The sequence below is a fragment of the Lissotriton vulgaris genome, chromosome 7 (assembly GCF_964263255.1).
Source record: "Lissotriton vulgaris chromosome 7, aLisVul1.2, whole genome shotgun sequence".
Taxonomy (NCBI): domain Eukaryota; kingdom Metazoa; phylum Chordata; class Amphibia; order Caudata; family Salamandridae; genus Lissotriton; species Lissotriton vulgaris.
Window position 1 is genome coordinate 827,659,257 of NC_141695.1, and position 15,205 is coordinate 827,674,461.

Sequence of the window (15,205 nt, forward strand, 5' to 3'; positions counted from 1 at the left end):
ATAACCTGCAGTTAGTAATGTTGCTGCAGAGAGATTTGTTACCTTTGTTCGTTCTCTCCAATTACTTCCGAGGTGGTAGCAAAACCTATATTAGAAGCCAAATCCGGGTCGCCAACTGACCCCTGCCCACCTGCTGTCCTTAAAAAGATAGTGGAGGTGGAAAGCCTTGAACTTACACACATTTCTAATACTATGTTTAGCTCAGGAAATTTCTCTTCCATATGGAAATATTGCTCCATTCTGCCCTTGTTGAAGAAACCCAACCTGCATGTGGCCAATTCATCTATCGTCCCATTGCCCGTCTACCACTCCCAGCTGAAATAGTGGAAAAAATCATGAATAAGCAACTATCTCAATTCATTCAGGATAATGATTTGCTCAATCACTCTCAGTATGGATTTCAATGGGAGCACAGCACTGAAACTGCTCTGATCAATGCCACTGAGGAAATCGGAACAGTGATGGATGGAGGAGGAACAGCTGCCCTGGTCCTCCTCGATCTATCAGCCGCATTTGATACGGTGGACAATAACTTGTTTCAACACCATCTAGAATTGATGGGGGTCCAGGGAATGGCTTTGACCTTACTGGCCTCCTTCCTGAAGGAAAGGAGATTGAGTCACAATAGACAGTTTTTATTCAGAGCCTTATGCTTTACCCTGCGGAGTCCTCAAGGATTTTCATTGAGTCCAACTCTTTTTAAAATATACGTTGCGGAACTCGCCCCTTTGATTCGAAAGTTTAGTTTCAGTCTGACGTCCTATCCGGACGACACCCAGGTAGTCATGACAGCATATAGAAAACCAGCTTCGCCCACCCTACAGTTTCTGAACTGTATGAGAGAAGTAAACAGATGGATGTGATTGCATTGCCTGAAGCTTAACCCTGAAAAGAAGAGATTATAATCTTAGGTAACTTGAAACCTAGATGGGGAAAATCTTTGGTGGCCGGCAGAGATGGGTGAAGCCCATACATTCCTTCCGATTCCAGAAAGTTGGTAGTTAGTGCACTGGTCCAGGCAAAACTGGACTATTGCAATGGTCTCTACCTTGGTATGCGAAAGCATAATTTAAAAAAACTTCAGACGATTCAAAATACAGCTGCTCGGCGGTTGGGAAATATCTCCAAATGTAACTCCATTTCCAAGGAAATTCGCCGACTTCACTGGCTCCGGGTGGCTAAGCGAATTGAGTTTAAAGCTCTCTGACAGGACCTTTCTCGCTTAGAAATCTTTTTGTCTGGTTCCAACCGTCCGGACAGTTGCGGACCTTATGCGCAAGACTGAGGAAAGTGGAGTGGACGGAAGACCCAATGGCCAGGGAGGTGTGGTTAAAGCAAGTCAAACTCCCTAAGCTCTCTTTGGAACAAAGCGACCATCTGGACAAGGAAATATCAGAGGCAGAAGTCAGTAACGCCATCAAACAACTGAAGCGGGGGAAAGCTGCCGGCCCAGATGGTCTTTCTGGCGAGCTATATCGCGCACTGGGCCCTGCCATCATCCCAGTTTTGACAGCCTTATTTAATGATATCTTATTAAACGGTGTGGTGCCACCCGATTCGTGGGGGGAGGCAACTATTGTGCTGATCCTGAAACCGGTAAGGACCCAGTCGACTGTGGGTCCTACCGTCCGATTTCGCTCCTAAACAATGACTATAAGATCTTTGCTGCTATTCTGTCGGCACGGCTTGGGAGCGAAATCGTCACAATCATCCACCAAGATCAGAAGGGATTTATACGGGGTCGCCAGTTAGCAGACCTCACCCACGACCTGGTAGGTGCAATCGACATCGCCTCAACCTTCTCCCTTCCCTTGGCCATCATGACCCTAGATGCTACCAAAGCATTTGATAGGGTCAACTGGCCCTATCTGGCTGTGGTAATGAGGAGGTTCCAACTCGGGCCCAAGTTCTGCCGAGCCACCAGCCTTTTATATAGAAACCCCAGAGCTAGCCTTTTGGTTAATGGTACCTGCACTGAGCCCTTTCAAATTATGAGGGGAACTAGACAGGGCTGCCCGCTCTCCCCCCTTCTATTTAACATATATATTGAACCCTTTGTCCAAATCCTGAGAGATGAGCCCAGCATCCCCTCTTTTGAATTTGGAGGATGGGCTAATAGAGTAGGACTCTATGCCGATGACCTCCTTATTTACACCATTGATCCGGTCCAGGCCTTCCCTATAGTTGTAAAGAGGGCGTAGGAATTCGGGCGGATCTCGGGGTACGAAATTAATGCGGGAAAGACCGAGCTTATGACTTGGAACATAGACAATCCGCACTTAGTAGTGACCCCCTCAATCTGCTACTTGGGAGTTAAGATAACCCACGATATTGGCACTCTGGCCCAGGCTAATCTTGACCGTGTTTTTCGTGACTGTAAGGCACTATTAAAATCTTGGTCCTTCCTCCCTCTGACTGTGCTTGGGAAAATAAGTCTAGTGAAAATGTCTATCCTCCCCAAATTTACTTTCATATTTATTTCCATCCTTGTAGCGTTTGATTCCAAACAGCTCCAAAAATGTCAGCAGGAAATCAACTCATTTATCTGGAACTATAAAGCAGTAAGGCTGGCATGGAAAAAATTAAGGAGGAGGAGGGAAAAGGGAGGGCTCGCTCTGCCAGACTTGCAGTATTACGCTTGGGCATTCCAGCTCTCCCATTCAAGAATGTTGCTAAAAACTCCAACAAGTTCCTCAAACGGGAAAATGTTTAAGGCCATGTTAATTGGGGCAAACCTCCCACTTGATGGATTTTTATTCAAGTTTGGTGACCAGAGGTTCTTTAAAAAGGTGAGGCTAAAGATATTACAATCACTAGCGAAAGCGTGGGTGCAAATCAAAGCTAAAGTTGAGTTGGCCTATTTCTCCAACTACGCCCCAGTTTGGGATTCCCCGGGCCTTCCCACTTGCTTAAAGGATAGTCTTGCACTTCCCTTATTGGAGGCAGGGATCTCAAGATGGGGAGAGTTGATTGCAGGAGGTACATTGGTAGAATGGGAGGTGCTCCATGAGAGGGTAGGTACACCGCTATCGAGATTCAAACATATACAACTAGGTAGCTGGTCCCGGGAACAGATTGGGAAAAATGTCCATGTTGGGAGGAGCAGCTTTCTAGAACAACACCTGGTAGAAAGGCAAATGGGGGGTAAGGAAGTAGCTTTCTGGTACTGGACCACTCTGGAGGAGGCAGATGGTGAATTTAATCTACATATGGAGGTGTGGGGAAGTGATATGGGGTTACAGGATGATGATTTATGGATAAAATCTTTTTCCCTCCTGTACAAAATTGTAAAGCCGGCTTGGTTGAGGCGCAACCATCTGTTTACAGTGCATCGAGCATACCTTTCCCCCCTAAGACTATCTAAATTCCAGCAAGGGAAGTGCTGTAACAAGTGCCTTCTCCCAGCAGCTTCCGACATCTACATGTTTAGGGACTGCCCCACCATCAATGCATTTTGAGAAGAAGTAAAATCTACTCTGGAATCAATCCTTAAAATAGAGATATCTCTTAGTTTGCCATTAATTATATTTGGGCTGGATGACAACATCACAGGGTTGGCAAGGTCCTTCCTGTTCTATGCAATCCTTCTGGCCAGACGGCAGATATGTAAATTTTGGGTCGACCCCAAAGCACCTACGCATGCAGGTTGCTTGTCATCCCTCTATGAAACATCAAGGGTAGATATGGCCAGATCCTGTAGTACTCGGAGCTTTGCCTTTTGGAACCCGCTGATTCATTGGAGATAACTAAATGCTAGGGCTCCCGGGGTTTTTTTTTTTCCCCCCGGGTCCTATGATTATGCCCCTATACTCCATGGTCCAGTTTGGGGTTTCCGCTCGAATACAAACAGGAACCTGGTCTAATAGGCAGGAATATGCCTCGATGGAGTAAAAACTTCTTGAAAGCATCTCCCGCCAATTCGGTATGTTTGTCCGGGTGAGGGAAGGGATCATTTTCTGGTCCTTTTCCTACGGACTAGTAAGGTGGTTGGCGTTTTCTTGGAACGAGGGTTTGGCAAATGAGGACACAAAAAAAAAAGACTGAGGAAAGTGGCAAGAATATGCACCACAGGTTGGGACGGCCGAAGTTTATCTTACGGCACCGCAAAACTGTGGAATACTCTACCAGCCGAGCTCTGAGGAGCTGCTACCCTCATATTTAGAAAAAAAAATTTAAAACAAGGCATTTCCAGAATTGATTTCCTTGGTGAGAATACTGCAGTCATAGTACCAAGACACCTCTGGGTATTTGTGCGCTCAACAAGTCTCATTAACATTAACATTGCTATCTACCCGTCACTTCTTTAAATGAAAGTTGATAGACTTTAAAAAACAGCAAAACTGTTGAACCACCATACAACAAATAACAATACCAGTTCTTGTTTATACAGTACATGAGGCAAGAACTACTGCATTGTGCCTCTTTCGTTGTCCCTACTTTAATGAATTAAATACTTTCTTGCCTTCATCTTAAAATTGTTTTCTTTACTTATAATAACAATTAGGCAGAGAATCTCCCCAATTCAAAGATCTATTTTCAAGTGTCTCAATTTCCGAATTTGGTATAAAACTTGAGACCTAATATGTGGGATTGGGGGATCATGACAAGGACACAAAAGGTGTAGAATTTATTGTGTTTGCTCCTAGAATTCCATGTTCTAAAAAAATTACAAATATATTTGAGGTTAAACTTTCAGGTGTGCGTGGTTGAGGGTATCCGAGAAGGCAATGAAGGGTGTCATCCCCATATCCATAGCTTGACTAGTAGCAAATATTGCGCTTGAGCTCGTTTTGGATTTGAGTAGACAGTTCTTTTTACTCACTCTCTGTATTTAGGGTCCAAAGCAGCAGGGAGTGCTTTAAACTGTACAGCCTGCATGACATAGGCACATTGAATGCACAGACAAGCTAATGAGCTCAGCACATTTAGAAGCACAGGGCAGTGCAATAGTCCCTTTTATGCTGACCAAAGGCAGAGCAACTCACTTTAAGTTGGATTGCCAAATACTACCTAGTCAGCACTTGATTCTCATTGGTAGCGCGGATCAAGCAGCCCAAGGCTCTTCAGGAGTAGATAGATTTCAAGTGTGCATGGGCTCATAACTCAAAATATTACAGTGATTCAAATAATATAGTTGTCTGGTACTGTCCTTTCTTTTGCTAAGGATAGCAGCACTAAATAAGTCACACAAAATGTCTATAAAAACTAGCATTGATATGTGGCATGTTGCCCCCGCTGGTTCTGCCCCCCACCTCCTTAACACTAACCACTGGCTCTTTGGAGGTGACCCCACAGGTTCTGCCCACAATAACAATGCTTATCAAAGTCTGGCTTACGCCTTTATAGTTTCATCTCTTCTGGCACTAATCCACTGTTGTCATGTAAGTCCCCAAAGGGCTGTGGCTGTGCTTCACTCTTACTCATCCATGGCCTTCAGAAGCGTTTGAGAGCTGAGGCACTTCTTTCTGTGTTCCAGCAACGATTAGCTTGCACCACCTCCTCCTGCGTTTGGCAGGCAGCGTGCAGAGGTGGTTGCAGGTGGTGAAAGCTTCTGGGTGCAGCAGCTCCTTTACGGTTCCTGTTGGTAACTTCCTGGCATTGCGGTAGGTCAGATTCTGACTTTTCTTACAGGGATTCCTCCGACAGGGGCGACTGCCCCCTCCTGGGATACAAGGGTCATCAGCATGTATGACTACCACAATGAAGGCCCCAGCAATCCTGGTGGTGTCTACCTCCTCTGGCATACGGGAATCGCGGACAATGGCGATTGCTCAGACAGCCTCATTTGCAACAGACTACCGCCCAGCAGGCTCAGTGGCAATGGTTGACAGTCCCAATAGTCCTAGCGGCCTGCCTCTGTTAAAAAGGGGTCCTAGATATAGGCTAATGGCCTGAATGCTGTCTGCTGCACCGGCCAACAACTTGCAGCTACACAGTTGCCAGACTGGGTTTTGGACTTCTGCCAGAGAGCAGACCGTTCTGTAGCAACACTGATCCTGACTGGACTGGAAACCTCACCATCTGCTCGCCAAAATCCACTTACCAGGATTCCTTCTGGGTCTTGCTCCCTGTGGCTTCCCTTCTCCTCTTCTCAGGGCACACCGGTCTTGGCAGGCAGGCAGAAAGATGAGACTCCAGGCACATTGCAAGTGTTCTTGGGTTCCTGGATGATGGCCTGTCACTCAGCTGGTAGACTGGGGAACCTTGACCCTCAATCCTGATTGCAGCAGCTCAAAGTCTTAACAACGGTCTTTCTCCTGAAGAACAGTGCTGTTGAACAAAATGTGGGACTCAGGCTCCCATCTTTATAGTCCAAATCCAGACACATATGTGATTTAGTGTTTGAGTCTTTGAAATTCAGGTGAGTTGGTTGAAAAGGCGAGTTCACACTGAGTCCTGTGAAACACAAAACGGTATGCTGCCACTTGAGTTCTTGTCACTTCTCTCCAGGTGAGAGCAGTAACCCTCTACTACTGAGTGTTGCATTGGTTGCACCCCTCCTAAGTTTAACTAAACCACAACATCATCAGACAGGCCTAGGTCATGGCGCACGTGCAGTGATCCATGTTTGCCCATGACTAAAAATTGGTACGAGGGATCCAGATATCAATGTAGCAGCAGCACTCTGGGCAGGGATGCACGCCCATCCCCATGCAGGGAACTTTTCAGTTAAAACAACCACTTAATACTGGATGTTTCTATTATCCATTGTGCTTATTGACACAGCTCAGTTGATACATAGCACTATTAAAATATTGTCCAATTCATTGGAGCTTCTTTCATTCACCTCAGAAGGATGAAATGCCGTATTAATTCACAGGGGCTTGGGCCTTTGTTCCTCCTATAGTACGCACATTTTGCCATGCCCACCCACACGGTGGTGGTATATGGTGAAATGAAATTATTTGTTTAATTGTGTGAGAGGAATAGGAGATATGTCTTCCTCATGATTGCAATTATGAATGTGGTATGAATTTGCCAAGTAGCAATTTAAGTTATAATTCGAGCCAAAAACGTTTGGCAAATGTTTTGTCATACATGAGTACCAAAGAATAGGTCAATTTACAATACCTGAACAAAATACTTTTGGAAGGGGATTAAGAGTATATCCAATACACAGATTAGACCTTCTACTTGGAATTTGAACACTGTTTTTAAGTAAATTCATGTTCCCTCCATTTGATCCAATATATAAAGCTAACTTAAAACATGTAACATTGAAGACTGCTTTCTTGATGGCTATTACCTCCAGATGTAGCCTTATTTATTTCACCATACGAATTGAACCCATTGCATCCTTGTGTTGCTTAAATAAGTAAAGCCTATGCTTGAGTATTTCATGTAGAAATGGTTTGCCTACATCTCCGCATGTTTTCACAAAAACAGTACACGTGAAAATAGCAGTTAATGTTGTGATTTTACTTTGATCACTTTTATGCTAATTAAAAAAAAAATCAAACTTGAAGACAAACTCCTTACAATTAGTATCTTGTATTCTATATCACAGGGAAGTACTCTAGGAGCATCATTGTGTTGGTGGTTTTTGGGCTTGGTCGTTTTCTTGTGGGTGGAGGAATACTACAGTCTCCTTTCATCTCAACAAGCATGTCTTTCACAGATATGTTTTTCAAGGGTGAAGATTAAATCACGGAGTGGCTAGAACAAAACGTATAGGTGGCAGGGAATGGTACTGTTCTCCTTGGTGTCTCCACTATGTGGTGTACTCAGCTCTGAAGCTTGCAGGTTCTAACCAGGCTTTTAATTACTGCTCCATTCACTCTACTTAGGGCGAAGTATGCAGTAGCTGCCATCAAGAAGAAAGTGAACGACAAGAATCCTCATGTTGCACTGTATGCCCTGGAGGTAAATAATCTAACTGTTTCCTTTGTAGATTCTGTCTTGATGCTGTCCTGAATTCTAGCCACGGTCAAACCTTTCTTACCGCTTTGTCTAAAACGTTAAAGCCAAGCACACTTGGAGCAATTATAAAAGTACCTAATATTTGACATGCATCTCAAATAGTAACATGCCTTCTCTATACAAGAAACACAAATTAGAAAGCTTATATTCCATTAACCTGTAAAGAAACGCAGCATAAATGTTGATATAGGTGCCAGCTATTCCCCCCCACCCCGAATGTAACTGGATGAGATTAGGATGAACTTTTATCACTGTGCTGTATGCTTGAGTATAGTGTCATTAGAAAATGTAATTCTTTACTATAATATTCGTAATTCAAGTCCGATATGCCTGCTTCGGCTGCCGAGATCAAAACATGGCTAGCAGAATTGAATTCCATGGGGTTGTGAAGCTATTAACTTGATTTAGCTGTGAAGTTTGTTTGCTGCTGAATAAAAAAATATCCTAGCTTTAGATAGAAAGATTAAATTGTGTAGATTGCACAGATGCAAAGATTCTGATTTTATTTTCGTTTACTTTTTAAACTCAACCGCGATTACAAGACCATTAAAGTACAGTGCTCAGAGTCAGGAAATTTAGACATACAAATAAGATAAATGTGTAAGATGGACAACAATTCCACTTGTTAGTCATCATGGCATCTTCCTGTGTAGTGAATCACTGGTTTGTATGTATGTGTTATTTCTATAGTACAAACCTAGCTAAAAGGCAGTGGAGCATTGTGCATAGTCCATGGCAGAGATGAAGTCCATGAATGTAGAGGTAGCTAGTTTCTAAGAAATATGTACAGTTACTGCATCATGATAGTGTTCTTTTAAAGATATGTGTCTTCAACTCTTTCCTAAATTGGAACACAATTGGGTGGTCCTGATGACTGGTGTTCTAGGCAGTAGTGCCAGAATTCCTTAGCTAACTACACTAGGAGCCTGAACCTGGTGCCCCTGGGATGTGTTTGTACCCAACTGCAGATTTTGCCCATTCACTGCAAGAGTAAGCTCCCCCTTTTGCATTCGCTAGACCTTTATTTGCAAAGAACCTACCGGGAGTTTCAGAGGTGTTAAATGGCGATTCAGTTTTCTCTGTATAACTGTCCACCGGTAACTATATCCCTACTTAGGGCAACTGAGCCAACCAGGGTGCCATCTGACTTTATTATCATCTCAAAGAATAGATGTCACGTTCCGGGCTCTCCTTTTAGGCCTCCTGCAATAGGGTGATTCCTTTTGTATTTGACACACCTTTCCTCAAATATAACATTTTTATTCTCATGAGGGTGCTGTCATGTAGGAGACCCAGATGTATGCCAGAGCTGAAGGTATGAGGAGGCCTACTTTCCGCAAGGAGATTGTGTCTGTATACAATACTCTGCTGTGGTCTGTTTTTTTTTTTTATTGTTTTTTTTTTTTTTTGCTGGTTATTGGCCATTGCAGGTCTGCAGGGACCAAATGGACCATAAATCCTAGAAATGCCTTTCTCCTCCCTGGAACAAGATCTAACTTGTCAGGACCCCGACTGACAATCCTTATTGTATTGGTTTGGTCCTAGGCCCGCATTGTGATAGAAGAACGAGACAGACAAAGAGTGCAGGGTAAAACTCCAGCCAGAGCACATGCACCCAACTCCCTTTTTTCATTTATTTTAATTTTAATTTTATTAGTAGGCTCACCTGACGGGTGATGCCTCTGAGTGAATGTGTGTGGATAAGTGTAACGGCTGTTCTCTGGCATTGAACTGCAAGGAAGTGCCCTCAGGACACTATAATTCTCACAAATCAAAGAATAGTCCAACAGTGAAAAATAAAAAGCACAGAACAGTAATCTTTCAGTCTCCGAGTAAATCGGGTCAACGGTGCCAGCTGCAACAGAATGTCGCCCCTTGAGTTCATAGTTTTTAAACCGATGAGAGTCAGGGCATGAGCACTGGTGCTGAGAAGTCCAGGATCTCTCAACTGCATTTTTTCAAGATCATATTTGGAGAGTGCAGAGTTGGTCCGCCTTGCTGATGCTCAGAACGGTGTGTTTTTGGTGTTCACACAGTACAGCAGGAACTTTTGTACAGTGACCGGGAGTTTATTGTGAAGGTTGCTTTTGTTGTGCCAATGGGTCTATATGTGGGCTGTGATCCGGTTGCGTATGTGCTGCATGTTTCACACTAAAAGACAGACTTTGAACCACTGCTAGTTACTCCTATGGAACTTAAGTGCAGATTGGTCATGTAAAAAGTGTGCAGAAGACTGGACCAGGGCGCTGTTTGGGTGAGCAGATGTGACATTTATGGTTCATTGTCACTTGAGTCTCAAGGGTGCTTTTTGGACTTGGTGAGATACTGATGATCTGGCTTCAGTCAGATCGTAAGACCATGTACAGGTGGTAATGGTGCTACACTTTAAAATTGGGGGTGGGAGGGGGGGCAATAGCAGGGTGGGAGTAACAGTTATCCAAGTATGGTTTTAGCCTTTGATATAATCCTGAGCACTTTGTGGTTTTATATTATTCCTTTTCAGTGGATGGGTGAGTATTATTTGTGGCGATATTTCATAAATGCATGATCTGTTGGGGTTTATTGTAACAATTTTAAATAATTGTACAATTGGTTAATAAATCTAATCTAATTTGAGAGTCCTATCTTCCAATTTCATTATTAAATTCGGAAACAAAACTATTGGCCACTATCCTGGCAATGAGAGTGAGACGGGTGATATCGCAGCTGATCCACCTTGATCAGACTGGGTTCATACCAGACAGGGCTACCAGACTGAATCTTAGGCGCACTCGCAATTGGCTACAGGAGGTCAGGGACAGGGAGGACCCGCACTGGTTCCTGTCCCTGGACGCGGAAAAGGCCTTTGATGCGGTGCACTGGCCTTTTCTGGAGGGTGTCCTACAGAAATTTGGCTTTGGACCGAAATTCCAGAAATGGGTGCAGCTGCTGTATACTGAACCGAGGGCCAGAGTGAGAGTAAATGGAGTCCTCTCGCGGTAATTCCAAATACGACGAGGGACCAGACAGGGGTGCCCCCTCTCCCCACTCTTATTCGCTCTAACGATAGAGGTCTTGGCGGCTAGAATTCGCCTGAACCCAACCATCAGAGGATTCCGGCGGACCGTAGGAGAAGTAAACGAGGAAAAGATCTGGCTATATGCAGACGACGTCCTCCTGTATGTAACTTCGCCGGAGACGTCGATTCCACAACTATTTCACAAACTAGAACTGTACGGTGACCATGCCGGATACAGAATAAATTGGCATAAGTCGGTCTTATACGACCCCGCAGGGAGAGAGGAGTGGTCGGATCTGCCAGGACAGCTGCTCACTATGACTGAGGGATTTCTGTATTTAGGGGTCTACCTCACCCTGGATAGACATATCTCCTACACCCGTAACATTGAGCATATCATGGTGAACTCCATTGCAGACATGGACCGCTGGAGACTGCTCCCGCTCACCCTCCTAGGCCGAGCGGCCATGCATAAAATGATTGTTCTCCCCAAGTACCTATATGCTTTCAAAATGAGTACTACCCCCTCCCCCCAAAAGTCTTCACCAAGATACATGCAGACCTCCGTGCCTTTATATGGCTGGGCAAACAACCTAGGGTGGCTCTGACCACCCTGCAGAGGCACAAATATAGCGGGGGGATCTCGCTCCCAAATCTAGAAGCATATTACTGGGCGGAACACCTGGCCCCGATTAACGAATGGTTACATGCGCAGGCGGACCACCCCTCCTATGCACTAGAGTGCCACAAATTAGCACCCAGACACATCCTTTCCTATCTATATGGGGGACATGGCCGGAAGCGTCTTCTGGTGGCATCTGAAATTACCATCCATGCCTGGAGGGCGTCCACGAAACGCATGGGGTGGGATGGGAAGCCAACAAAACAAACACCAATCTGGCACTGCATGTGGCTGACGGAGCTCCACAAACTGACGGGATACAGTAGGTGGGACGACATAGGGATTTCCACGTTGGGAGATGTCATTGCCAAAGGGCAACTGAAAACATTCACGTCCCTGGCCACGGAATTCGGCCTACACCCCACACAGAGATACAAATACACTAGATTACAACATGCATGGGGAGCCCAGAACATTGACACTGTTGATCTGGCAGAATTTGCCCCGCTTGAAGGCAGGCTCCTACAGGAACATATCCAGCAGAAGGCGGTATCCCTAACCTATAAGACCCTCACGAATAACATGTTGGGGGATCTGGCCAGGCTACGACAACAATGGGAGGCGGACGTGGGAGGCATGGAAGACATTGACTGGGAACTGGTATTAACACATCCTAGAGAGGTGGCAGTTAAATCTAGACTCCGCCTTATCCAATTTAACGTGCTACACAGAACATACTTCGACAGGGTGAGGCTTCAAAAGATGGGAAAGGCGGATGATGCCAAAGGCCTGCGATGTCAGGACCCCAGGGGGGATTTCTTTCATGTCCTGTGGTCGTCCCCTACAATACAGGGGTACTGGTTGGATGTTTTCACGGAACTGTCCGCAGTACTGGAGATTCAATTACAGGTCGACCCCAAGCTGGCTCTATTGGGCATGACAATTGATGTGGACCTTCCGCGCCCTCTGCTGACCTTCCTTGTACTGGCTTTAGTAGTGGCTAAGAGGGACATTGCGAAATACTGGGGGGCACCAGGAATACCACGTCTAGAGGAATGGAGGGGAGGCCTAGATATGTATATGGCAGCTGAGAGGGTTACATATAAGGCAAGGGGATGTCCCAGGAAGTTCAGAAAAGTGTGGGGGAAATGGCGCAACTATCACGGGCTTGATGCCGGACTGTAAGGGTCCGTTACGAGAGGTCCATACTGGAGGACAAAGAGACTTCATGATAATTGCAATACTGATGATGTTGTGAAGAACCCATCTGGAGCACACCTTTGTATGTGAATTGTATGCCTTACTGTGGGTAGTGGGTGGGGGGGGGGGCGGCGGGAGCGGGGGGAAATGTGTAACACACTTTACTGTAGATATGACTGCACTGTTCAGTTTGGAGAAAATGCCAATAAAAATGGTTTTACAAATCAAAAAAAAAATTCCAAATAAATCTAATCTAATGTTGGTTCTCTCACTGTGCATTTGCCAAGTCATCACTGCAGTTGTGGCCTGCCTGTTGTAGGTCGATGGATGGACTTGCAGTCAGTGGTAGAAGTCTGTGTGGTAGAAGTCTGTATGGTGGTAATATTGACATGATCAGCCCTGATCTGAAGCCATGACGAGGTTCTATTTTTTTTATTTATTGGAGTGGTTTCCAGGTTCGCCAGTGTGGACTGGTGGGTAGCTCCATTTTATTCTTTCATCTTCATGGTACCCAGGCATGGCTCCCATTCTTAAATTTAGACTGGACGGGCCTTTGGCTGGGTGAGTGGTTTCGCTGTGCTGGATGCAGCACCCCTTCTGGCAGGCATCAATCCTTTTCATCAATGACCTAAACAATCCGGTGTTCATCATGCAGCCTTCTCTTTCATTAGGGATCTTTTCACTCATTCCAGTCAGTATGTGGAATTAAAGGCAGCGCAGAGCCTGCTTCATGGCTCCATAAGTATGACCATTGGATTTACGTTGCACACGTAAGAAATGCTGTGTTCTGATCTTCTTTCATAGGCCTGTTTGGGGAGGAGGTGACTTGTATGGTTTACGTTGTCTGCGACTTCTGGACTTGATGGAGGCTCCTCAATACGATGTCTTTCTCAAGCTAACTTGACAGTCAAGTAGTCCTCCGGAAACGTCAGGCTAAATTAATGTACAGTACTTTGATGCACCATGTGGTAATCTTTGAATTGCGGGAGGTCTTCTTTCTTCTGGGCTGTGTGTCTTGAGAGCGGGGAGACTCTGTGCTGTTATAACCTTTTTATTTCTGAGAAGAGTCTGAGAGGTGGGAAAGCACTTCAACGAGACACCTCCAGGACTTTTCTCCCATAAGTAGAAGAGTGTTGTCCGATGGGCTCTTACCTACAGAGAGAATTACAGTTGATGAGTTTAAAGCAGCAGCACAGGCAGTGGAGCTTGGACTGATAATTTTTCTGCGTCCTTCCAGAGCGACACAGCGGAAGACTTCACCAAGTTGATGGCCACAGCAGGACTTGGCTTCTTCTCTCTAAGTGACACAACAGCTGGGCCTTGTGGACAGGCTGCCATCCATATAGTCTGGTCAGTACTGAGGGCACAGCCTTACTTGCCACCGGCTGAATCAGCATTGTGAGGTGCAGGAAGGCAGATCACTTTGAGGAGAAGCTGCGGCATGCTTCTGGAGCAGGAAGAGGTGAAACAGTCTTGGTGCCAGGGTGCTATGGTGATATTAGACTTGACATTCATTGAAGGGCAAGTGTGCAGGTAGCGCACTCTGGTACTTTCCAGACTTTTTGATGGCATGGAGCAGGCTCCTTTAGGCTTGGTGGTGTCCAGCAAGGTTCACAGTGCTGCTGGGCAGGTGATGCCTCTCTGCAAGTGGTCTTTCCAGGTGCCTCTCTGCTCTTTACTCTTGTGCCCCACTCCACGCTTCACCCACAAACAGGAAGAAGCAAGAGTCAGATGAGGTGCTAAATAGGACAGATGGGTGTGCCTCCTTTGGAGAACAGGAGTATGCTGATCTGCAGCACCACAACTGGTGGCAGGCCTCCTCATGGCTGGGGTGCAAAATCAGACAGTGTCCGACACACCTGGAAGCCATTGTAATGTCATGGGTCCTAGGCCTGCAGTTTTGTAAAATGACGGCAAGGGATAGCTGGACTGAGAGTGCATGTGCCCAACTCCTTTTTATTAGTAGGGTTATCTGACTGGTGATGCCTGTGAAGGGATTGGTGTGCGCAAGTTTAAGGAAAGTCCTGTAGAAATAGGCTGCTTTGACTTCTCCTCAAGGCTACATTCATGTGATCTCTCATCATTGAGATCCTGACCCTTGAGGTTGAAGTCCTCCAAGTAAATTAGTCTGACACTTTTAGCTCGCAGATGATCGCAACCAGATTCCTCAACCACCATTGGTCTCAAGAGCAGAGCCATTATTTCAAATACCTTCTCCTACCACTCTGTCTCCTCAACAGCCTGTACAACATGGGAAAGATCCAGCCTCGCTGTCCAATCACCTTTACTCAGAATATGAATTCACTTAAGTAAGAAGTTTCGGAATGCTAATCATTGTTTCATTTTTTAGGTCGAGCAGACCTAAAAAGTATGCGAAGCATGCTTTGTCTGCGAAGACATCTTTTGTTGGCGTGTTCGGGGGAATGTGAGACGGTGTACATGCACGAGCCTATGCCGTCTCCGAT

General features: G+C 45.4%; 1 protein-coding gene across 4 annotated transcripts in view; it reads left to right on the forward strand.

Moving 5' to 3' along the window:
• The window catches only part of HGS (hepatocyte growth factor-regulated tyrosine kinase substrate), a 304,838-nt gene that overhangs the window by 13,756 nt on the left and 275,877 nt on the right, over positions 1-15,205 (forward strand). For all 4 annotated transcript variants that reach the window (XM_086931122.1, XM_086931123.1, XM_086931124.1 and 1 more), the window contains exon 3: positions 7,788-7,863. In XM_086931122.1, the coding sequence (XP_086787248.1) occupies positions 7,788-7,863 (76 nt within the window). The remainder of the gene's footprint in view (positions 1-7,787; positions 7,864-15,205) is intronic.